Genomic DNA, 26,578 nt, shown 5'->3' with positions numbered 1-26,578 from the left:
AAACTGAGGGTTGCTGGAGGGGAGATGGATGGAGCGCTAGGGTAATTGGGTGGTGGGCATTAATGGAAGGCATGTGATGAGCACTGGGTGTTATATGCAACTGATGAATTATTGAACTCTACATCTGAAAATAATGATGTACTATATGCTGGCTGATTGAATTTAAATTAAAAAAAGAAAAGAAAACAAAAACACCAATTCAAAAAGTTGTATGCATTCCTATACTTACTGCAGCATTTACAGTAGCTAAGATATGAACTATACATACAAACTATAGGTAAAAAAAAAACTTGGAATGGCTATATAAGTATGAGAAAACATGTGCTTGCAGAACAGGAACACTATCAGAGATAAAGAGGCCTCATTCATAAGGACAAAATCACCATGGGGCGCCTGGGTGGCTCAGTCCGTTAAGCGTCTGCCTTTGGCTCAGGTCATGATCCCAGGGTCCTGGGATTGACCCTGGCATTGGGCTCCCTGCTCAGCAGGAAGCCTGCATCTCCCTCTCCCCCTTCTCCTGCTTGTGTTCCCTCTCTCTCTATGTCTCTCTCTGTCAAATAAATAAATAAATAAATAAAATCTTTTTAAAAAGAAAAAATCCTTAATCACCAATTAAGGATTCTAAACACAAGCACAGAAAAGATCCTCAAATATATTACATAAGCAAATAAATAAACCCTTGCACGGACTTACCACGTCCTTCCTCCTGTATTTACATGGTAAGGAATCTAGTAACATGAGTTCCTGGTTTAATTTAAACAGAAGTACAATATCAGTCACGGAAAGGTAATTGCACCACATGCCACTTTGTTCTAATTAAAAACAAAGGATTGGGGCACCTGGGTGGCTCAGTGGGTTAAGCCTCTGCCTTCAGCTCAGGTCATGATCCCAGGACCCTGGGATCGAGCCCTGCATTGGACTCTCTGCTCAGCGGGGAGCCTGCTTTCTTCTCTCTCTCTCTGTCTGCCTCTCTGCCTACCTGTGATCACTGTCTGTCAAATAAATAAATAAATAAAATCTATAAAAACAAAGGATTGTAGGGCACCTGGGTCTCTCAGTCATTAAGCATCTGCCTTCGGCTTGGGTCATGATCCCAGGGTCCTAGGATTGAGCCCCGGATTGGGCTTCCTGCTTGGTGGGAGGCCTGCTTCTCTCACTTCCACTCCCTCTGCTTCTGTTTCCTCTCTCACTGTCTCTCTCTCTCTCTCTCTGTCAAATAAATAAAGAAAATCTTAAAAAAAAAAAAAAACCCTCAAAAAAACAAAGGATTGTATACCTTAACTGTTTTAACCTAAATTCAGTACCAAGCAAGAAAAACACTTGCTTTTTGTTCTTTCCACAGAAAAATCACACAGCCATTCACTTTTTGTCTCTCAAACTCTGTATTTTGGAAATGGCTGAGGATGCATTGACAAGCTTATTTTAGCTTATTTAGAGAGTTGTGTCCATGCCAAAGTCCAACTCTCACTCAGAAGATCATTGAGGACAAGCACATTTAGAGATTAAAATTTTAAACAGGTATCTTTGCCAGCAGAAATGCCTCTGGTAAATAATTTTCTCTGTGACTTTACTAAAAAATTAACATCTCCTGATTCCGGGAGGACTAGCAATACTCTTTCCTTGGCTCTGTTGTAGGAATGATTGATAAGAAACTGGCACTGGCTTAGTGTGAATTAATAAAAGGAAACAGTTTTCTCCCTTTGAATTTATCTCTTTAAAGTCTTCTCTTGAGGATCACCTGTTCACACTCAATGCCCTTTCAGGAGCTCTTGGATCAAGTTGGTGGCCTGGGGAAATTCCAGATCCTTCAGATGGTTTTAATTGTTCCCTTTTTGGTGATGACAGCATGTCAAATGTTTCTGGAGAACTTCACTACCGTCATTCCTGGTCATCGCTGTTGGGTGCACACCCTTGACAATGACACAGTTTCTGATAACGATAGTGGGATCCTTAGCCCTGAGACCCTCCTGAGAATCTTCATCCCACTGGACTCAGATTTGAGGCCAGAGAAATGTCACCGCTTTATCCATCCCCAGTGGCAGCTTCTTCATCTGAATGGAAGTGTCACCAACATGACTGAGCCAGACAAAGAGACCTGTCTAGATGGCTGGGTGTATGACCAAAGCTCTTTCCCCTCCACCATCGTGACTGAGGTAAGAGGCCCCGTTTAACTCTTTTAAGTATACGGTCTGGGTTTTTATTTATTTGTTTGTTTATTTATTAATTCATCGAATGTCTTTTCTTTTTAAAGATTGTATTTATTTATTTGACACACAGAGAGAGAGAGAATAAGTGGGGGGAGCAGCAGAGAGAGAGGGTGAAGCAGGCTCCCTGCTGAGCATGAAACTTGAAGCAGGGCTGGATTCCAGGACTTTGGAATCATGACCTGAGCCAAGGGCAGATGCTTAACCACCTGAGCCACCCAGGTGCCCTGGGTGTTTAGAATAACGGGATGAACATGGTTCAAGTCTTGGGTTACTGTGTGGGTACTGTAGCCAGCTCTCTTTCATTCTTCTAGCAAATTTTACTTAACATAGAGTGCAATATTGGTTTTTGGGGTAGAATTCATTGATTCCTCCTTACATACAACACAGTGTTCATCACAAGTGCCCTCCCTAATACCCATCATCCATCAAGCCCACCTCCCTCCCATCTCCCTCCGTCAACCCTGTTTGTTCTTTATAGTTAAGTAACACTTATGCCTTGTTTCCCTCTCTCATTTTTTCTTTTCTCCTTTCCCATATGGTCACCTGTTTTGTTTCTTAAATTCCACATATTACTGAGATCATATGATATTTGCTTTCTTAACTGCCAAACACTGATGTTGAATTTGAGGTCAGTGAAATCAACCAACTAGACATGGATTCCACTAAATACAGTCTGAATACTAATGATTAGACAAGTAAGTACTTGATATAGTGTGTGAAAAGTTATTATCTGGTCACTTGTTCTCAGCCTAGCCGCAAATTGGAAGTAACTGTATTAATTAAAAAAAAAAAATCTCCATGCCCTGGCTCCTTCTCAGAGAAAAAAATCAGAGTTTTTCACTTAAGGTAGGAAATGCAGGCAACAGTATTTTAGAAAATCTCCTCAGTGTTTTCAGTGTGTAGCAAAGATTGAGAACCACTGAGGTACGGAATGCTAAGCACATATCAAGATGGGCCCCAATAATACCCCAGAAGATTTAGTTGAGGATTTCTGGAGAAAGTCATGCTTAAATTGAGACTTGGGTGATACATGTAAGTAGATGTAGGAAAGGAAGCCTGGGGAGCATGTCCACTGACGGCTGTTGCAGCAAGTGCACACTGCGGGATTGTAAGCTGCTGTGAAACTACTCGGTGCTGACTTCCTTCTCTTCCAGTGGGACCTAGTATGTAATTATCAGTCACAGAAATCAGTTGTTCAATCCCTATTCATGGCTGGAATGCTGGTGGGAGGCCTCATAGGTGGTCATCTCTCAGACAGGTGAGTGTCTCCAGATCTCACTGCTCTTATTCTATGGTGTTTTCACCAGCTTATGATTAACTCTTTCATAAAGAAGTCTTTATTGGGTTCCAAAATGCAATTTATGCTGTTATGGGTTGCCTTGGTTCCTTAGGAGCTAGAGATGGAAGTGGAGAATTAGAGTCTGTATGATAAATGCCATTTTGTTGTCATACATATCTTTGTACAGGGTACAACAGTGACATCTCCATAAAACCTATGGGCATTTTAGAACAGTATTTATCAGAAGATACCATAATACTTCATTTACAAAGATGAGAAGGAGTTACCTATGGGCAGGGAGAGAAAGGTACTCTAAGACAGGGGGTTCAGCTTGTCTAAAGACATGGATACGGAGAACAGCATTGGAAGCTTCAGCAGGGCTTCTCTGTTAATTCCCTACTGGACCCAGGGAGTTAAGTGCTTATAAGTTTTCAGACTGATCATCATGGCATTGTTGTCCAACTGTAATTAATAGACATTGATATAAAACATAATGAGGTGGCATTGAAGTTACATTAAGAAATAATTGTGGCTAAATCTGGCTGCTTGATTTTTGTTAAAAAATAAAGGGGGGGTATTCAGGCTTTTTAGAGATAAATTTTTGCAACCATATGAAGTAATTAGTCTAAAGACTTTGCATGTCATGATTTGTGTTGTGAGAAGTTTGGGGTGTCCTGCACCTGGCAGTGCCCATCGTGAAGTGGCAGCCAACCATGGAATGCATAGACTCAGGTCTTCCTTGGAGGAAATGGAGATTTAGAGTATCCCTTATTGTCTATTAGAAAAACTTAATTTAATCTTTCAAGTGAAAATTGAGATCTCTGAGTATATCACCCTAAATGTAATTCATAAAAGATATCAGGGTCAAAGTGTTGATATTGACTAATGTTTTGACAGAGTCCTTTTTGATGATTCATCATAAAATGCTGATTGATGAGTTTATATGAGCTTATATAGGGTAGTTTATATTAATTCATATAGGGTAGTATATGTGTATGGGTCTATGGGGATGGGGGAGAAGAAGGTGGATATGACAGGATAGGAGAGTAGAAAATTTGGTGAAGAAGACCGAGCCTTATAGCTAAGCTACAGATTTTGAATTGAACATAAATAAAAAGCTTCTGAACCATGGTCTTGGCACCAAAAGTATAGGCAATGAAAGCAAAAATAGACAAGTGAGATTACATCAGACTAAGAAGCTTCTGAACGACAATGGAAACAATCAACAACATGAAAAGAAAATCTACAGAATGGGAAAAATATTTGCAATCCATATATTTGATAAAGGATTAATATTCAGAATATAAAGGAAACCAATATAATCAAGAGCAAAACCAAAAACAAAATGAATAACAAGATTAAAAAATATGGAGAGGAGAAGGGAGTTAGGGGAAATTGGAGGGGGAGATAAACCATGAGAGACTGTGGGCTCTGAGGAACAAACTGAGGGTTTTGGAGGGGAGCTTGGGTGAGCCTGGTGGTAGGTATTGTGGAGGGCACGTATTGCATGGAGCACTGGGTGTGGTGGCCTAAACAATGAATTCTGGAACACTGAGAAGAAATTAAAAAAATTAATAAAAATGTAAGAAAATAGGCAAAGAAACTAAACAGATATTTCTCCAAAGAAGACACAGAAATGGGCAACAGGCTTATGAAATGGTGTTTAATATTTCTGACCATCAGGGAAATGGAAATCAAAACTACAAAGAAATATAACCTTACAGCAGTTTGAATGGTTATTATATCCAAAAACTTGTGTGAAGACCAATGTCAAGAAGATTTTTCTCTCTCTCTCTCTCTCTCTTTTTTTTCCCTTTTAACTAGGGGTTTAATGGTTTCAGGTCTAATTCTTTTTTTTTTTTTTTTTTTTTTTGAATAGAGAAGACAATTCACAGCATTTATTCAAGTTAATTCATTTCATTCAATAATCTGTCATAGTGTTGCTGTCACCATTCATATTACTGTCATTACTGTTTCTCTTTCAAGAGGACCATGCTTTTAAAAACTCTGTTGGATTTCCATGATGTTTAACTCGATGGTTAAAATTTTTTTTCTTGGGGCACCTGGGTGTCTCAGTTGGTTAAGCTCAGGTCTAATTTTTAAGTCTTTAATCCATTTTGAGTTAATTTTTGTAAGTGCGATAGATGGGGGTCAAATTACATTTCTGCGTGTAATTTTCCATTTTAGCCAGTACATTATTGAAGAGAACATATTGTTTCCATTTTGTATTATTGGATCCTTTATCAAATATTAGTTGACCATAGTACTGAATTTTTAGATTAGCTTTAACAATTTTTTGGTTGAGTATTTAGGATTTACACTATATAAGATTGTATCACCTGCAACAGAGGCAATTTAATTCTTTGTTTCCAATCTTATGTCTTTTATTTATTTTTTCTTGCCTAATTGCTCTTGCTAGGACTTCCGGTGCTATGCTGAATAGAAGTGCTATAAGTGGGCACCCTTATCTTTTCCTGAACTTAGAAGAAAATCTTTCAGCCCTTTACTGAGTAGAATGTTAGCTACAGGCTGTCATATATAGCTTTTATTTATTTCACAGATTTTGGTATGTTGTGTTACCATTTTTATTTGTTTCAAGATTTTATTTATTTCTCATTTGATTTCTTCTTTGACTCATTGGTTTTCCAGTTGTTTAATTTCCATATCTTTGCAAATTTTCCAACTTTCCCCCTGTATTTCTAGTTTTATCCCCTTGTGGTTGCAAAAGATGCTTGATATAATTTTAATTTTCTTAAATTTTCTTGACCTAACATATAATCTGTCTTGGAGAATGTTTCATGTGCACTTGACGAAAATGTGTATTTTGCTGTTGTTGGGTGAATGTTCTATGTGTGTTTATAATGATCATTTTTTCTAAAATACAGTTGAAGTCCAATGTTCCCTTATTGATTTGCAGTCTGGATGATTTATTTATTGCTGAGAACGGAGCTACAATTTTTGTGGTTTTTTTTTGCTTCTACCTTCAGACCTGTTAGAATTTGCTTAATATATTTGAGTGCTCTTATGTTAGGTGCATATTTACTTATGATTGATATATCTTGTTGATGAATTGACCCCTTATATAATAACCCTCTTTGTCTCTCTTTTTTAAATTGGGGAATTCAGTCCATTTGTATTTAGAGTAATTATTGATAGATAAGTCTCATTAATTCCATCTTATTCATTATTTCCTGGCTGTTTTGTATGTCCCTTATTCTTTTCTTCCTCTTTTGCTGTCTTCCTTTTGAAAGATCATTTTCCTTAGTGGCATACTTTGGTTCTCTTCCCTTTATCCTTTGTGAATCTAATGTAGTTTTTCGTTTGTGGCTACTATGAGGCTTACAAAAAATATAGATATAACAGTTTATTTTATAGGTATAAAATAAATGAATGAAATAAAAACAAACCTTAAGTTCATTCACATATAAAATCTCTACCTTTTACTTCCTCTTATTTATGTTTTTGTTATGTTAAGTGTTCTTATAAAAAATAAAATATAAAATGGTGAAAGAAACCTTTTGCAGTTAATATGTATGGCATAGGTTGTAATGATGATTTCACAGTCTATACTTAATTCCAAACTCAAGTTGTAAACATTAATTATGTACAGGTTTCGTATGTTAAAACAGAAAAGCAAAAAAATTAAATAATATATGGGTACTAGGTCTGGTTTTTGATCTGGAGTGCCATTGTTTCTAAGTCCTCTTAGGTGAAAGAACAAGGACCTGCAAGTGTGTATTCTAACCCATATATATAAATGTGCATAAATACTTCTATGTGTAATCATCTGTATGTATATTAAGATACACATGAGTTCATACTAATGTTTCCAACTCTAATCTATCACTATAATGACCATTCTAGTCTCCTTCCCTTGCTTATCTGTGAATTCCCTCCCCCAAAGTGAAAAATCTGTGTTCTACCAACCACCATCCACATAGTCATTTGTTCAATTCCACATGTGCATCAGCATCAGAATTGTTAACCTGTATCTTTCTTGGGAAACAACTTCATCAATTAGATTGTAGGGCTTATGTGTAGGTTCTTTAGTTTTATATATATTTTAGGCATGTCAAATATCATTTAGAATTTTGCATGCTATTGAAGTTGGCATCAATTCAAACCATATTTTTAAAATTTGGGATGTTAAATGTCATTCCATGGTAACCACAAAGAACATATCTCATAATAGACACAAAAGGAAACAAAAGAGACTTGAGGGGACACCTGGGTGGCTCAGTTGGTTAAGCCACTGCCTTCGGCTTGGGTCATGGTCCTGGGGTCTTGGGATGGAGTCCTGCATCGGGGTTCTTGCTCAGCGGGGAGCCTACTTCTCTCTCTGCCTCTGCCTCCATTTGCTCTCTCTCTCTGACAAATAAATAAATAAATAAAATCTTTAAAAAAGAAAGAGACTTGAAATGGTACATAGAAAAAATCAAGTAAACATAAATGAAGGCAGTAATGGAAGAAATGAATAATGAAAAAGATAAAAGACATACAGAAAACAGCAAAATAGCAGACCATGTCTGTGTCTGCAGGTGTCCTTGGGGACCTTCACAGTCTCACAAATGACATTCACCTTGCCCTGAGTGCTGAGGATGTGGTTTATTTGTTTGTCCACTATTTATTTATTTATTACAAATTATGCAGACTTTAAAATGAATGCAATTTTTATGAATGCTGCTTGATGAGTTTTGACAAATGCATAAACAAGTGTAACCACCAGTTCAACCAGCCATGATGGAAATATGGAAATTTCTATCAACCCAGATGGAACAGTTGAACATTTTTTAGGCAATTCGCATCCCTAAACACTATGCTAATTTATATCAGCATAGAATTTTATCTGTTCTAAGACCTCATAAAACAGTATTTTTTGTGTGTTTGGCTTCCTTAGCTGAACTAAAAAATTGAGATTCCTACATTTGGTTGGATTTCATTTCAGTTCTTTCTTTTCTTTTCTTTTTAACTTCTGAACTTCAGCTAAAAGCATTCTCTTTCAGGACATAAGTGTTCATTTTTCTTGGATAAATGTCTAAGAGCAGAATTGTTGCTTTACAGTCTATTTTTAACTTTATAAAAATACCTGATTTCCAAAGTGGTTGCTTCATTTGTAACTTACACTGAAAAATTATGAGATTTTAGTTATTCTGTTTCTTTAAGAATATTTGATAATGAGATTTCAGTGTTTATTAATACTAGTGGCTGTAAAGTGGTATTTCATTGTTTGAATTTGCTACTTTCCAATATCTAGCAAAGGCAATCTCTTTTAAATGTGCTTGTTGGTTATTATTTTGTCTTACTTTGTGAAGTCATAAGTGTTTTGCTCTTTTGGTTTGTTATCTTTTTATTGATCTATAGAAGCTATCAATATATTCTGATAAAGTCTATCAGAGGTATTTAGGGAAATATTTTTTCTCAATCTGGCTTATAGATTTTTCTTTTTAAAAAAATGATTTCTTTGGGGTGCCTGGGTGGCTCAGTGGGTTAAGTTGCTGCCTTCGGCTCACGTCATGATCTCAGGGTCCTGGGATCGAGTCCCGCATCAGGCTCTCTGCTCAGCAGGGAGCCTGCTTCCCTCTCTCTCTCTCTCTGGCTTCCTCTCTATCTACTTGTGATTTCTCTCTGTCAAATAAATAAATAAAATATTTAAGAAAAAAAATTATTTGTTTGGAAGAGCAGTTGTATTTAGTTATAATATAGTCTAGTCTATTATTTTTTCTTTTATTCTTAGTCATTTTTTGTCTTACTTAAAAAATTTGTTTATCACAGGGTTACATAATATTTTCCTATACTTTATTTCTTATACTTTAACTTTTACTTGTGTATGATATCAGGTAGAAGGTTGAGGGTTTTGTTGTTGTTGTTGTTTGTTTGTTTTTCTTTCACTCTTTTTCCAGCGTCTTGTGTTGAAACTTTTTTTTCCTTTCCAGGTACTTGTCTTGATACCTTTGTCAAAAATTAAGAAAGTTTGGGCAAATAAAATGTGGATTAGTTTGCAAATTATTTGTTCAGACTAATTGTATTTATTTGGTTTATTGCTGTTAAATATAATTTTCTTTTACTTTAAAGATTTTTAGTAATATTTCCACTTTCATTTCTAATCTTGGAAGTCTTTATTTTTTCTCTTCTATTCTTTATCATTCTTCCTGTTTTTTTTCAAATTAACAAAATTATTAACATATAATGTATTATTTTTTGAGGGTTACAGGTCTGTGATTCATCAATCTTACACAACACACAGAGCTCACCACAAGACATACTTTCCCCAGTGTCCATCACCTAACTACCACATACCCTTTCCCCACTCCCCACCAACAACACTCAATTTGTTTCCTATGATTAAGAGTCTTTTACCGTTTGTCTTCCTCTCTGGCTTCATTTTGTTTCATTTTCTCTTCTCTTCCCCTATGATCCTCTGCCTTGTTTCTCAAATTCCACATATCAGTGAGATCATATGATAATTGTCTTTCTGTGATTGAGTTATTTCACTTAGCATAAACCCTCCAGTTCCACCCATGTTGTTGTAAATGGCAAGATTTCATTTTTTGATGGCTGTGTAATATTCCATTGTACATATATACTACATCTTTATCCATACATCTGCCAATGGACATCTGGGCTCCTCCCATAGTTTGGCTATTGTGGACATTGCTGCTATAAACATTGGGGTGCAGTTACCCCTTCGGATCACTACATTTGTATCTTTGGAATAAATGCCCAGTAGTGCAATTGCTAGGTCATCAGGTAGCTCTATTTTCAATGTTTTGAGAAACCTCCATATGGTTTTCCATAGTCAATGCCTCAGTTTTAATAATGGAGTAACATCTAGACAGAAGAACAGTAAGGAGTTAGAGGACTTGAGCAGAAACTAGCATGGCTGACCGACATGCAGAACTCTCTACCTGACAATAGCAGAATATACACACTTTTCAAGGGTACACGGAACATTATTTCGACTAGACTGCATTATAAGGTGCAAAACCAGGAATCAATAGACTTCAAGATCAAAATTATATAAAATATCTTCTCTGATTATAAGAGAGTGAAACCAGAAGTCAATAGCAGAAGCAAAACTGGAAAATTCAAATTCATAGAAATTAAACAGCACACTTAAAGACAACTAATGTGTCAAAGAAGAAATCACAAAGGGGTTTAGAAAATACTCAGATCAATTTAATAAAAATGTCAACATACCAAAATTTATGGGATGTAGTGAAGACAGTGCTCAGTGGGACATTCATAGCTATAAATACCTACATTAAAAGAGTGAAAAGAAGTGTAATGATGTCAGCAAGAGGACAGAATAGGAGGTCCCTAGGTTTATCCCCATATCGCAACAATGATTTAGCCATCATCCAAAGACAAAAACGCCTTTGTTGGAACCTTAGGATTCAGGTCAGATTTTCAAAACTCAGTAGAGGTTAAGATTGAGAAGGGCAGACTTGAGAAGCATTCTAGTAACAGGCCCACTGATTGTGGTCTTAGCTGTGGACCAGAAAGGAACCTGACCCTTGTAGGTCCAGTTCCAACCCAATTTTTCTGTGACTTTGCCACAAGCCACATCCACTAAGTGATCCAGGAAGTGCCATGCTCATTGGTGACCTTGATTACAGACCTACTGGACTCAGACCTTACCGCAGGTCTTGAAGTGGCCCTGTGACACTGCACACCAAGGATCAGGGCAGTCTTGCCAGTCCAGGGGCCTGGCAGGAGCCACACCAACTTATACCGCCAGTAAAAGGCCCACTAAATGGGTATCATCATGGACCCCACAGCAGCCACATCACCCAGCTCCAGCCTCACCCAACCATGATCTCAGAGGCAGTCCCAACAGTCTGGGGACTCAAAACCAATCTATAAAGTCAAGAAGTGTCTGCTCCTTCAATGAAGAGAAACCAATGCAAGGCTATACAATCATGAAGGATCAGGGATACATGATACCATCAAAAGAAACTAATAAAGTCCCAATAACTGTCCCTAAAGAAATCGAAATCCTTCAACTTTTTGAGAAAGAATTCAAAATAATTATCTTAAAGAAGCTCAGAGAAATACAAGAGAGCACTGATGGACAACTAAATGAAATTAGGAAAACAGTACATGGACAAAATGAGAAGTGTAATAAAGAAACAAAAGAAAAAACATTAAAAAAGAACCAAATAGAAATCCTGGAACTGAAGAATCCAGTGACTGAAGTGAAAAATTCAACAGAGAGCTTCAACATCAGACTCGATCATGCAGAAGGAAAAATAAGTGAACTTCAGGAGAGGTCTTTTGAAATTATCCAGTTAGAGGAACAGAAAGAAAAAAAAGTTGAAAAAGAGTTCAGAAAGCATATGAGACTTATGGGACAAAATCCAGTGAGACAATGTGTGCCTTATGGTTGTCCTAGAAGGAGAAGAGAGAGAGAAAAGGACAGAAGAATGCTTATTTAAAGAAATAATGGCTAAGAAATCCTCAAATCTAGAGGAAGAAATGGACATCTTGATTTATGAATCCCCAAAGTTCCCAAATAGGTAGAACCCAAAAAAGGTCAATGGCAAGTCCAGTAGAACTGAATAATCAAATAATCACAAGTTAAAGAGAGAGTTTGTAAAGCAGCAAGAAGAAAGTGATTTGTCAAAAACAAGGGAATTGCCAGAGGACAATCAGTAGACTTCTCAGAAACCCTGCAGTCCAACAGAGAGTGGAATTATATATTCAAAATATTGAAAGAAAAACCTGCCAACCAGGGCACCTGAGTGGCTCAGTGGGTTAAAGCCTCTGTCTTTGGCTTGTGTCATGATCCCGGGGTCCTGGGATGGAGCCCTACATCGGGCTCTCTGCTCAGCATGGAGCCTGCTTCCTTCTCTCTCTTCCTACCCCTCTGCCTACTTGTGATCTCTGTCTGTCAAATAAATAAATAAAATCTTTAAAAAAAACCCCTGCCAACCAAGGACACTTTATCTGGCAAAACTGTCTCTTTGTACCATATGATTTCATTCATATGTGGAATTTAGGACACAAAACAAAGGAACAAAGGGAAAAAAGACATATAAGAAAAGAGATATAAGAAATAAGATATAAGATATAAGAAACAGACCCTTATCTACAGAGAACAAACTGATGGTTACCAGAATGGAGGTGGGCAGGGGCTTGGGAGAAATCCGTTATGGGGATCAAGGAGTACACTTGTCCTAATGAACCCTGACTAATGTGTAGAATTGATGAATCACTAATATTGTATACCTGAAACTCACGTAACAGGTATAAGTAACACAAGTAAGTATACTGGAATTTAAAAGGCTAAAAATGAATGAATGAATGAATAAGATGAGATGAAAAACAAATAAAACCTGAAAAAAAAAGAATGAAAGAGAAATAAAGACTTTCCTAGATAAACAATCACTGAGGGAATGTGCCACCACTAGAACTGCCTAACAAGAAGTGCTGAAGGGATTTCTTCAAGTTGAAACAATGTGGCACTAAACAACAACATGAAAGTTTATAAAAGTGTGTGTGTGTGTGTGTGTGTGTGTGTGTGTGTAATGGGGGTGTATGTGTGAAGTCATAAAGGTGACATAGGAAGACCCTGGAGTCAACCCCCATGGAACACACCAAAGAGCACCTAAATGTAGAACAGCCCTCCTGAGGATGAACTGAACTGAAGGCCACTGAACATCTTCTGCACAACAGAAGACAGAACAGCAAAGAGAACATCCAGAGAGATAGCAACATGGTGACCAAGGGAACCTCCATCCCCACGCTATGAGGGATAGTGCTGAAGGACTGGGAACAGCTTCCTCTGTCCTTGGGCACAGAAAAAAAAAAAGCAACTAATATCACACTGTACGGTAACATACTGGAATTTAAAGAAAAGAATTGAGAAAAAAAAAGTGCAGCTAGCATAAGTAAAGACAGCACTAGAATTTCACCAGCCAGATGGAGGAGGAGCTGCAGGAACACTCTCCAGGTCAGAGGGACTGGCTGATGCTCCCTGTCTATTTTAAAAGCCCAGACCAGTGCAGGGCCTGAATGCCATAACTGGCTTGCTGCCTCAGAGATCCCTGGGTCCACAACCTCACACCAGCCCTGGTCGAGCTGGGACACAGAAAAAAAGCTGTAGATTTTTGGTTTTTGGTTTTTTCCCTTCTTTTCTTTTTTCTTTTATCCTACCCCTCCTTCTCCTTCTTCCTTAAAGCCATGGTTTAAAAAAGCAAATATGCTGAGTGAAATAAGTCAAGCAGAGAAAGTCAATTATCATATGGTTTCTTACTTACTTGTGGAGCATAAGGAATAACACGGAGAACATTAGGAGATGGAGAGGAAAAGTGAATTGGGGGAAATTGGAGGGGGAGACAAAGCATGAGAGATTGTGGACTCTGAGAAACAAACAGAGGGTTTTGGAGGGGAGAGGGTTGGGGATGGGGGAGCCTGGTTGTGGGTATTAAGGAGGGCACATTTACATGGGGCACTGGGTGTGGTGCATAAAAAACGAATCTTTGAACACTGAAAAAATAAAATTAAATTTAAAAATTTAATAAAAATTTTAAATAAAATCACATATTTTTCTAATTAAAAAAAGCAACTAGCATATCAAAGAGCTAGCCTAGAATTTTGCCAAACAGGGTGGAGGGGAGCTCTTCGAATGCTCTCCAGGTGTGTGGAGCTAATGGACTCTGTCCACACTTCCCCTCTAACATGAAAGCCCAGATCAGAGCACAGCCTGGGTGCCCTAACTGGCATGCCACCTTAGTGAAACCTGGATCCCTAGCCCACACCAGCTCCAGGCATCCCACCAAGGCAGTCACAGGGCAGTGTACACTGGGACACTCCTGGTTAATGTTCACTACAACCCTAGTCTTTATGCTGAGGGGACAAGGGGGCAAAGTGCCCCAGAACACTCCAGAACCACCTGATTTGTTTTAGTTGGCTTGCATCTGGTTTAGCTTTAGCTGTTTTGACAGCTACATGGAAAGCCCCCGGACCCCCAGCGCATATCAGCCACAGGTCCAGGAAGCCAGCAAAAGTCACCCGCCACACACAATCTACACTGGGGACAATCATACACAAGGTTGTTCCTTCAAGTTTAGGAGAAGTCACTCTTCTGCCAGATTTATAAAAACAAACAGAGAAAGTCAAGCAAAATAGGGAGACAGAAAAATATGCTCTAAAAGAAAAAAAAAACATCAGAAAAAGAACAAAATTAAATGGAGATAAGCAATATGCTTGATAAAGAATTTAAAGTAATGATAGTAAAGATACAGACTGGAGAGAAGAGTGGAAGAACTCATTGATACTTCCAATAAAGAGATAGAAAATACAAAAAAGGACCAGTGTGGAGGGTATTATGCTGAGCAAAATAAGTCAACCAGAGAAAGACAATTACTACAGTTCCATGTATATGTGGAATATAAGAAACAGGGTAGAGGACAATAGGGGAAGGGAGGAAAACAGAATGGGAAGTCATCAGGGAGGGAGAAAAACCGTGGGAGACTCTTAGCTCTTGGAAACAAACTGGGGGTTGCTGGAGTGGAGGTGGGTGGGGGGATGGGGTAATTGGGTGATGGGCATTAAGGAGGGCACCTGATACGATGAGCACTAGGTGTTACACAAAACTGATAAATTATTGAACACTACATCTAAAACTAATGGTGTACTATAAGCTGGTTAACTGAATTTAAATTTTTATTTATTTATTTATTTATTATTTTTTATAAACATATATTTTTATCCCCAGGGGTACAGGTCTGTGAATCACCAGGTTTACACACTTCACAGCACTCACCCAAGCACATACCCTCCCCAATGTCCATAATCCCACCCCCTTCTCCCAAACCCCCTCCCCCCAGCAACCCTCAGTTTGTTTTGTGAGATTAAGAGTCACTTATGGTTTGTCTCCCTCCCAATCCCATCTTGTTTCATTTATTCTTCTCGTACCCACTTAAGCCCCCATGTTGCATCACCACTTCCTCATATCAGGGAGATCATATGATAGTTGTCTTTCTCTGCTTGACTTATTTCGCTAAGCATGATACGCTCTAGTTCCATCCATGTTGTCGCAAATGGCAAGATTTCATTTCTTTTGATGGCTGCATAGTATTCCATTGTGTATATATACCACATCTTCTTGATCCGTTCATCTGTTGATGGACATCTAGGTTCTTTCCATAGTTTGGCTATTGTGGACATTGCTGCTATAAACATTCGGGTGCACGTGCCCCTTTGGATCACTACGTTTGTATCTTTAGGGTAAATACCCAATAGTGCAATTGCTGGGTCATAGGGCAGTTCTATTTTCAACATTTTGAGGAACCTCCATGCTGTTTTCCAGAGAGGTTGCACCAGCTTGCATTCCCACCAACAGTGTAGGAGGGTTCCCCTTTCTCCGCATCCTCGCCAGCATCTGTCATTTCCTGACTTGTTAATTTTAGCCATTCTGACTGGTGTGAGGTGATATCTCATTGTGGTTTTGATTTGTATTCCCCTGATGCCGAGTGATATGGAGCACTTTTTCATGTGTCTGTTGGCCATCTGGATGTCTTCTTTGCAGAAATGTCTGTTCATGTCCTCTGCCCATTTCTTGATTGGATTATTTGTTCTTTGGGTGTTGAGTTTGCTAAGTTCTTTATAGATTCTGGACACAAGTCCTTTATCTGATATGTCGTTTAAATTTAAAAAAGAATTAGAGTTGAAGAATACAACTGAAATAAAAAACACAGGAGAGGAAATCAACAGTAGATTAGTGGATGCAGAAGAACATATCAGTGATCTGGAAGACAGGGTAATGGGAAGCTCCCAAGCTGAACAGCAAAAGGGGAAAATAATTTTTTAAAAATGAGGATAGGTCAGGTCACCTGGGTGGCTCAGTCAGTTAAGCATCTGACTCGATTTTGGCTAAGGTCATGATCTCAGGGTAGTGAGGTTGAGCCCTGCATTGGGGTCTGTGCTTCAGCAGGGTGGAGCATGCTTAAGATTCTCCCTCTAAAAAGAAAAGAAAAAGAAAAAAGAAGAAATTAGAGAACTAAATAAATGGAAACTATCCCATGTTAATGAGGTAGGAAGATGTAATATTAGGAATAAGTCAGTAGTACTTAATGCAATCTCTATCAAAATCCAGTATTGTTTTTTGCAAAAATGAAAAAGCTGAACTTCAGATTCAGATGAAATTGCATGGGGATCCAAATAGTCAAATGGTGTTGAAAAAGAAGAATAAATTCAGAGGACTTGTGTTTCCTGGCTTCAGAATTACTACCGAGTTACAGTAAATGATTACTATGGTTTTGGCATATGGATAGACATATAAATCACTGTAGTAGAGCTGAGAGTCCAGAAGTAAACTCATACATTTATAGCCAACTGACTTTTGAACAAGGGTGTCAGTGTAGAAAAGAACATGTTCTTCAGCAAATGGCATTGAACTGAATTTTCACATAAAATAGAATGAAGTTTACAGAGGGATACCAACTCACACCAGTCAAAATGGCTAAAATTAAAAAGTCGGGAAACAATAGATGTTGGTGAGGATGTGGAGAAAGGGGAGCCCTCCTACACTGTTGGTGGGAATGCAAGTTGGTCCGATCACTCTGGAAAACAGTATGGAGTTCCTTAAAAAGTTGAAAATAGAGCTACCCTATGACCCAGCTATTGCACTAGTAGGTATTTACCACAAAGATATAAATGTAGTGATCCAAAGGGACATATGCACCTCAATGTTTATAGCAGGAATGTTCCCGATAGCCAAACTATGGAAAGGGCTCAGATGTCCATCAACAGATGAATGGATGAAGAAGATGTGGTATATATATATAATGGAATATAATGCAGCCATCAAAACCCATGAAATCTTGCCATTTGCAATGCCGTGGATGGAACTAGAGCGTATTATGCTAAGCAAAATAAGTCAATCAGAGAAAGACAAATCATATGGTCTCACTGATTTGAGGAATTTGAGAAACAAGACAGAGGCTATTAGGGGAAGGGAAGGAAAAGTGAAACAAGATGAAACCAGAGAGGGAGACAAAACATAAGAGACTCTTAATCTCAGGAAACAAACTGAGGGTTGCTGGAGTGGATAAGGGAGGGATGGGGTAGCTGGGTGATGGACACTGGAGAGGGTGTGTGCTATGGTGAGCGCTGTGAGTTGTGTAAGACTGATGAATCACAGACCGCTACCTCCAAAACAAATAATACATTATATGTTAGTAAAAAAATAGAATGAGGTTTACCCCTACCTGATGTTCTATGCAAAAATTAGCTCTAAATGAATCAATTATCTATAAAATTCTTAAAGCATAGAAATAAATGTTTACAACCTTGTAAACAAGAGCACAAACAACAAAAGAAAAATAAGTAGATTGGATTTCATAAAAATTAACATTGTCATTATCAAGAGAGTTAGAAGACAACCTACAAATCAGTGAACATATTTGCAAATCATATATCTGAAAGGGGCTTAATATCCAGAATACATAAAGAACACCTACAACTCAACAACAAGATGATAAATCATAAAAATCAGCAAAGATCTTGAATAGATATGTGGAGAAATTGAAACCCTTGTGCACTGATGTTGAGAACAGAAAGTAGTGAAGTCATTGTGGAAGACAGTTCAAAAATCTAAGCAGAATTGCCATGTGAACCAGAAATTCCCTTCCTAGGTGTATACTATAAAAAATTGAAAACAGGGACTTCAACAGGTAGTTGTACACTGATGTTCACGACAGCATTACTTATATAGCCAAAGGTGAAACAATTCAAGTATCCATCAACAGATTAATGGATAAACAAATATTATATATATATGTATATATATGTGTGTGTGTGTATACACACATATACATGTATATATATACATACACATATATGTGTGTATATATATGTGTGTATATATATATATATATATGTAATATTATTCATCCAGAAAAAAGAATGGCATATGGTACAACACAAACAAACCTCAAAACAGTCATGCTAACTGAACTAAGACAGGCACAGAAGGACAAATGTAAGCATTGCCTACATTTCATAAAAATATCTAGACTAGGCAAATTAGTGGAGACAGAAGGTAGATTAGAGATTACTAGAAGGAAGAGAGGGAAGGGAAGAATGAGGAGTTGTTGCTTAATGTTTATAAAGTTTTTTGTCTAGGGTGATGAAAATGGCAATAGTCATGATCGTGAAATATGATGACTGTAATTAACCACTGAATTGTACATCTGCAAAAGATTAAAATGGCAACTTTTGTATTATATATATCTTCCCACAATACATATATTGAAAACTGTCTCCAACTATCATTGTGAATTATATTTCAGATTTTGTCAATTTTGATTCATGTGTTTTGTAATTTTTTGAGTGTATATACACTTGACATTTTCAGCATTATTTCTGCAAATGTATTCTGTTTTGAAATTCATTTTATTTGATATTAATATAAAGACTGCGGTGTTCTTCCTTTTGCTATATGAATTGTATATCTTTTTCTATCATGTACTTTCACCCTACAGTATTTTAAGTACGATTATTGACAGTGTGTATATATATATATATATATATATATTTAACCTATTCTGGTAATGTCTATTATTTGATAGACTGGGCTATTAGCAATACATTTGGTTGTGATTGTTGTTATGGTTTTGTTTCAGTCTACCATTTTATTTATTTATTTTTTGTTTTCTGTCTTATTTCTTGGGTGACGATAATGATTGTGATGTGGGATCATTTGTTGTTTTCATTCCTATGTTTCACACCTTTTGCCTTTTGGGGGGAATTATTTGAATATTTTTGGAATTCTTTTTCAAATATTGCAGAGGATTTCCCAATCTTAAACTTTGTCCATGTATTTTTCTTACTGAGCATGTAGACGAGCAGATTTTATTTAGTCCCACTTGTTCCAACTATGACTCCATTTTCCTGATGCCTAGTGATCCACAGAGTTTCCTTTTCTTTGTCTTTCACGTTTCTCCCCTCAGTCTACATCTCATGTAATTCTTTCCTCTGAGAAATTTCTCTAATTTTCTTTCTTTGAGCTGTGGCACTCTTACATTCTGTTCTAGATAAGGCATGTTGCTTGAGGCCTATATATCCAGCTTTAACAGAGTCCCTCTTACACAACCATTAAGCAACTTTGATTGTTCCACTGATGTAACCATCAGTTCCGTATCAGTTTAACCTTAACCTGTATGGTCCTAGAGACCCAAGTACACAGCTCTCCTGCGTTCTAGACGATTTACAGACTCCCTACTATGCTAAATACATATGATAGTACAATGGATGCTCATAGTATACTACAATTTCCAGTATTTTTTCTTTTTTATATGTTATCACTTGGTATGAAAGGCCTCCTGGTGATTGGATAATAAAGTTTTGTTACTGTTTGTCTACATTATGAACACAGTTATTATTTTTGAGATTTCTGTTGTTTTAGCTCTTCATTTGTCAAACTCTCAGGTACAAAGAATCACTCATTAAAATATTCTCTAAATTTCAGAGTATGCTTTTGGTTTTCTTAATTTGTGTGTGTGTGTGTGTGTGTGTGTTTCTGCACAAATTCTCATTGCTCCCATAATCTAATCTGACTCTGTTTCTTAGGTTTGGGAGAAAGTTGATTCTCAGGTGGTGTCTCCTACAGCTTACCATCGTTGGGACCAGTGCAGCTTTTGTTTCCAACTTTCACATTTACTGCTTACTCCGCTTCTTGTCTGGTTGTTCTTCCATCATCATCCTGGCAAATGATGGTATGCTCAGTAAGTCAACAATTTTGTTCTTCTCCATTATCCAAGCCTTGAATTTGACCTTGAACTTTCACCTTTATCTGATATTAATATCCCAATTGGGTTTTCTTTCAGTCACAGAGTGGATAAGGCCTCCATCTAGAGTAATGGTAATAACAGTGATATCCTGTGCCTTCAGTGTGGGACACATACTCTTGGGAGGACTGGCATTTGTCTTTCGAGAGTGGCGCACTCTGCAGCTGGTGGTGTCTGTACCTTTCCTTGTCTTCTTTTTCTCCTCCAGGTATGATCCTTCTTTCTCGTTTTGCCTTATGGGAACCTGGGACAAAAATGAGGACTGAATTGCAATATATTGATTTTCTTATTTCCCAGACCCTTTCTTATTGTCTGAACCTAAAACCCATGCCTTTCATCTGTTCAGTCTGTGCAGTTTCATAAGCAGAACAGGAAGTAATAAGGACCTTTCTGTCTGGGAGTCCTAGGTATTTTTGGTTTTGTTTTGCTTTCAGTCCTACCCAGTGTAGTGGTCATAGAGTTATTCCAGTATTATTTTCCTTAATATAAACTATAGACTCAAATATTTCAGAAATAAATTCTTTTAATTCTTTTTTTTTTTTTTTTGGCTTTGGAGTGAATCAAGTTATGGTAGTTTTCAGATTTTCATTTTTGTAGGTGAAGTTGAATAAAAGGAAGAGGCAGCAAATTTATTCAAAAAGAGCAGCATGGTTTCTTCAATACTAAAGTTTGGCATGCAGATTGAATGATTGACATCAAATGTTAACTCCCTTCTCCCTTAAATAATTTTAACAAACACTTATTTATGGGTAACCTCATTCCTGTACTTCAAACCATCTAAAGGAGAGTCAGGTTTAGTTCGTCATGGAGACACACTATAGATTTCATACAATGAGAGGAGTTCAGAGACAGAGGAGAGTGTAATCCATGCCAGACTTATCCATTATACCATTATATCCTCATAATTATCCTATAAGGAAGATGGTACTACTGCCCCCATTTTATTGATGAGAAAACTGAGGCAGATGTAAATAAGTGACTGACTTACATAATAAGTTACCAACATAGCTGGTAGTGGGAGGAGTACTTCTTTGTTGGGTTTTACATTTACATTATTTAGGGACTTATTTTTTTTTTAAAGACTGTATATTATGAGCACAAATTTGGTAGAACCAAATTATGCATGAGGAACTCTCAAGCTTAAGCTTCCTATGCTTCTTTGAAAATCTGCTGAGTAAGTAGACAGGCGAGTTGCCTCCAGAGTCTATGTTTCTGGCCATAAAGATGTACTGCAATGGACTGGTCTTTCTTACATTTTCCTAGTATTTGTGAATTGAAACTCGAGTTTCTATTCCTAACCCAAGAAGTGGTGGATATTAGATGGAAGGCTAAAAGCATCCATAGTCAATAATCATATGACAAGTAAGCAAGAGAGACTTGACTGCACTTGTGTGCTCTTCTTCATTCAGGTGGCTGGTGGAATCTGCTCGGTGGCTTATTATCAACAATAAACCAGAGGAGGGCTTGGAGGCACTAAGAAAAGTTGCATACACAAATGGAATGCAGAATGCTGGAGATGCCCTGACAATGGAGGTGAGTAGGAAACGGAAGGTGGTTACCGGGTTAGGAGGATGACTAAGCAGACTCCTCCTCCTCCCCCTCCCCCAGCCCCTTCTTCTTCTTCTTTTTAAAGATTTTATTTATTTATTTGACAGAGATCACAAGTAGGCAGAGAGGCAGGCAGAGAGAGAGGAAGGGAAGCAGGCTCCCCGCTGAGCAGAGAGCCTGATGCGGGGCTCCATTCCAGGACCCTGAGATCATGACCCGAGCTGAAGGCAGAGGCTTAACCCACTGAGCCACCCAGGTACCCAGGTGCCCCTCCACCTTCTTATTGAGATAGACAAACTGTTTTCCTAAAAGGGGCAGCCAAGAAGGCAAGCTTGGTTCCCTAGTCTTTCATGGCCACCTTACACAGAAGCTGCTTTGATCACTGTGCAACCCATCTCTTCCTTTAGTTCACCTCTTCTTCTTCTTCTTTTTTTTTTAAGATTTTATTTATTTATTTGACAGGCAGAGATAACAAGTAGGTAGAGAGACAGGCAGAGAGAGAGGAAGGGAAGCAGGCTCCCTGCTGAGCAGAGAGCCCGATGCGGGGCTCCATCCCAGGACCCTGGGATCTGGACCTGAGCCGAAGGCAGAGGTTTAACCCACTGAGCCACCGAGGCACCCCCCTTTAGTTCACTTCTTGATCTAAATCTATAACCTATAACTCCTGTGGATGACCTGCACCTCTCCGTGGCCTCATTTACTTTCTTTTTTCAAATTTTTATTTAAATTCTGGTTAGTTAAAATATAGTGTAACTTTGGTTTCAGGAGTGCAATTTACTGATTCATGTGACACCCGTGCTCAACACAACAAATGCCCTCCTTTAATATCATTTTTGCTGCCAAGGTCAAAGAGATTGCTGCCTGTGTTCTCCTCTAGGATTTTGATGGATTCCTGTCTCACATTTAGGTCTTTCATCCATTTTAAGTTTATTTTTGTGTAGGATGTAAGAGAATGGTCCAGTTTCATTCTTCTGCACGTGGCAGTTTAATGTTCCCAGCACCATTTATTGAAGAGACTGTCTTTTTTCCATTGGATATTCTTTCCTGTTTTGTTAAAGGTTGTTTGACCTCAGAGTTAAGGTTCCATTTCTGGGCTCTCTCTTCTGTTTCATTGATCTATGTATTTGTTTTTATTGAAATTTGCTATTTACAAGGATGTGGATGGACCTAGAAGGTATTATGCTAAATGAAATAAGTCCATCAGAGAAAGACAAAGACCATATGATTTCACTCATATGTGGAATTTAAGAAACAAAACAGATGAACAGAGGGGAAGAGAAGGGAAACTAAAATGAGATGAGGACTGAGAGGGAGGCAAACTGTAAGAGACTCTGAACCCTAGGAAACAAACTGAGGGCTGCTGGAGGGAGGTGAGTGCGGGGTAGGGGTAACTGGATGAAACGCATTAAGGAAGGCAATTGATGTGATGAGCATTGGATGTTCTATGCAACTGATGAATCACTAAATTCTGCCTGTGAAATTAATAAAAAATATCATTTTGGTGTTTAATATCCTTGAGTTTTCTTTAATGCTCTACATCTTTCATAGCCCGTTCACACCTGTGATTGCATGTACAATAAGTTATGCTGGAAAGAAAGGGAGTGTATCTCTCCTGTCCTGTTGGGTACCGGTGCTCACCACAATGCCTGACACCATGTTGGCAAATGAAACATGTTTGTTGCTATTAAAGGGTTTGAGATCCAGCATGCAGGATGAGCTGGAGGCAGCACAGACCAAAGTTACCATTTGGGATTTGTTCCACACCCCCATCCTGTGTAAGAGAACCTGTATCCTACTATTTGTGAGGTGGGTTTCACAGAGTGCATGACAACCATAAAAAGGGGGAGACACGAATCTGTTTATTTCAAAGGTTCTAGCAGTGTTGTGGGTGCAGGGTGTGCTGATTTGAAGATACAAGGTGAGGAAAACAGACTGGATACTGCTGCGCTGGGAGACGGGCAAAAGGTTATAAGGAAACTCACCATATGATGAGGAATTAATTGCATCATATTGCTCCATTCTCATCCTGGGAGATCGATGCTGGGGCTTCCACCACAATACAGATTTTGACATTTAGTTTCCTTCACTTTTTCTTACAATTTTCCCAAATTTTTATTTAAATTCTAGTTAGTTGACATTCAGTGTAATAAAATCTTACTAGCAGTAACATGAAGAGATTGTGAAGATATACAGCTTGATAAACATACCAACGGGGAAAAATATAAGCAGCACCTAGATTAAGATAGAAATTCTAATTCCCCAGAGAGTCCCCTCATAGATCCCCTACAGTGAGAACCACCATGACACTGGGTCAGCTCTCATTCCCTCCTCGCTGTTTGCTTGCATGCCACATAAAACTTACCAACAGTCCTGCTCCCCATTACCATAGAGGTGTGTTGTCTAGTCTTGACTTTCACATGATAATTTGTAGATCCCTGGTGGGAACCTGTGATTATATTTCCTATGGTACAGCTGGTGCATGTTTTCTTAAATTCTGGCATTTTCTCTTAGCCCTAGAAAATCATATATGAGCCTTAAATTCCCTAAAACTGTGGCAGACCTCAGGTGCCCCTCAGATAAAGGGGGGACACAGGTAATCTCTTCGCAGCTTCCGTCACTAGTTGACCAATTTGAGCAAGAACTAGTTGAGTTCTTCACAGTATTGGGGTTGAAGGAGAAGAAAGACTCACAGCATCCTGATGACACTCAAAAAAGAAATTCTTTTTTTTTTTAAAAGATTTTATTTATTTATTTGACAGATAGAGATCACAAGTAGGCTGAGAGGCAGGCAGAGAGAGAGAGGAGGAAGCAGGCTCCCTGCTGAGCAGACAGCCCGATGTGGGGCTTGAGCCCAGAACCTTGGGATCGTGACCAGAGCCGAAGGCAGAGGCTTTAACCCACTGAGCCACCCCGGTGCCCCAAAAAAGAAATTCTTCTCCCTAGATTTTAATCTTTGTATCATCCAGTTTGGTGATTGGGACAGGTTAAGTTTCCCAGTCATTGCCAACTCTTTGCTTACAAAGACGAAATAACAACAGAAGGAGTATTGTCTATATATATTGCCAGACAATTATTTATGGTAACTTTAAAATTATCCTTAAAATAATGTATTATACAAATCAGACTAGGTCTTTACTCTTTAACACCAATCACTAGCTGTCTGGGTTAAAGTAGACATCAACTGCAACACGTAGGCTTTAAATCTTACGGCATGTGTCTTTCCTCCTTTGTTCATTACAGATTTGCAATCACAATACCCTTTTATGGCATCATGATCAATCTACAGCACCTTGGGAGCAATATTTTCCTGTTCCAGGCGATCTTTGGGGTCCTCACTGCCATTATCCGATGTCTTCCTCTTTTAGTACAGAATCATATGGGCCGTCGAACAACCCAGACACTTTTCATGTTCCTGGTGGGACTTTCTGTTTTGGTCAACACGTTTGTGCCCCAAGGTGAGAGAAGGCTGGACTGTAGGGGAAAGAGATGTCTTTTCCCCCATCCTCTAGGGATTGTACTGGTCACACTTGTCTGAAGCAAGGAGTAAAGAGCTAAGTATTCCCCCAAACTGATCTGAGGGTTTAAGGCAAATCCTGCTAAGAATTTGTTGGGAAAAGAGTCAAAGGTCCATAATGGGCAGCTCAGACATATATTTCTTTTTGTCACATCCTGGAAGTATCTAGAAACTGGTGTTTTTATTCCTGACAGTTTCTTCAGGATAGTAATTGATCACTTGCCTTTTGGCCTTTCACATTTTTAATAACAAGCATGAAGGGCCTAGGTTTTGCAATTATATCTCAGGTGAGGACACAATGTGGTCACTTGTTCTGGTTGGGCTCTTGTCACCAGCTTTGAAGACGAGTCAGTTTCCTGATTGCTCTGTATCCACATGTGTGTGTATGGTCTTAGGTCACCACGACAATAGCCCTTGCTTATAGGAGTCTTCTTGACTTCCAGGAAATGAAAAATTTCCCCTTTTTTCCAAGTAGTGAAGGAGTGTACAATAGGAACAGGGAATTAAGCAGATTAGAAGTCTAGTCCATTCCAGTTAGATGACTTTGTATGCTAATAGAATGATGGGATGTAATGACCAGGAGATTGTTACTGGGCATTATGGTTCAGCTATATCCCAGTGCAGGAATGTACCCTACAGCATTACAGATTGTGGACTCTACTCCTCAGAATATCATTAGTGGTACAGGCTTACTCCCTTACAATAGAGTCTTTTCTAATAGTGTAAAGCTATAATTAGATTTCTTTTCATATTATTTGAAACTTCTCTTTATTGGTTCCCAAATTCTGACATTTTTTTCCCAAATAGAAATTTCCATTCTTGGTTTCATAAGAACCTGGGATCTTCCTGGTTTTATCAATGAAAATCCCTATTGCTAAAACCCCCTAATTCCCAGGAAAACCGGGATGACTTGTCACTTTAAATTCTGCACTTTTATTTTAAAGTTTAGACAACTGTAAAATTATCAAGTTTAGAGCTAAATCTTAGACCCAGTAATTGTCCACAGGACTGTCCCACTTTCTGCAATAGGGCTGTAATACTGGGCAGAATTATTAAAAGCAAATCTCTGCCAGATTAAACTCTTCATCTCCTTCTTTAGAAAATCTAAAGATTTTCAGGTGTGAAGAGAGATTTGCTGCAACTAACCCAGGTAATTTCATGTGTTTTTTAGCACCTACATTGACAACTCTACATTTCTCAGTTTATCAACCACCCCGCTCTTCTGGCACTATAAAAT

At 38.3% G+C, this 26,578-nt stretch overlaps 1 protein-coding gene across 7 annotated transcripts in view; it reads left to right on the top strand.

The window, feature by feature from the left end:
- Positions 1 to 1,615: 1,615 nt before the first annotated feature.
- LOC132019787 (solute carrier family 22 member 10-like) overlaps positions 1,616 to 26,578 on the top strand; it is a 28,056-nt gene continuing 3,093 nt past the window's right edge. For 2 of the 7 annotated variants that reach the window (XM_059403384.1, XM_059403433.1), the window contains exons 1-7: positions 1,616 to 2,153; positions 3,362 to 3,465; positions 20,062 to 20,216; positions 20,319 to 20,487; positions 21,689 to 21,812; positions 23,518 to 23,633; positions 25,068 to 25,282. In XM_059403384.1, coding sequence (XP_059259367.1) covers positions 1,752 to 2,153; positions 3,362 to 3,465; positions 20,062 to 20,216; positions 20,319 to 20,487; positions 21,689 to 21,812; positions 23,518 to 23,633; positions 25,068 to 25,282 — 1,285 coding nt within the window. In that variant the 5' untranslated portion in view covers positions 1,616 to 1,751. The remainder of the gene's footprint in view (positions 2,154 to 3,361; positions 3,466 to 20,061; positions 20,217 to 20,318; positions 20,488 to 21,688; positions 21,813 to 23,517; positions 23,634 to 25,067; positions 25,283 to 26,578) is intronic. The other 5 variants (XM_059403394.1, XM_059403413.1, XM_059403403.1 and 2 more) reach the window with 5 other exon arrangements.

This window comes from Mustela nigripes, chromosome 1 (assembly GCF_022355385.1).
Source record: "Mustela nigripes isolate SB6536 chromosome 1, MUSNIG.SB6536, whole genome shotgun sequence".
In the NCBI taxonomy this organism is placed as follows: Eukaryota; Metazoa; Chordata; class Mammalia; order Carnivora; family Mustelidae; genus Mustela; species Mustela nigripes.
The sequence above is the reverse complement of the archived record's forward strand: the minus strand, read 5'-3'. Positions and strand labels throughout refer to the sequence as shown.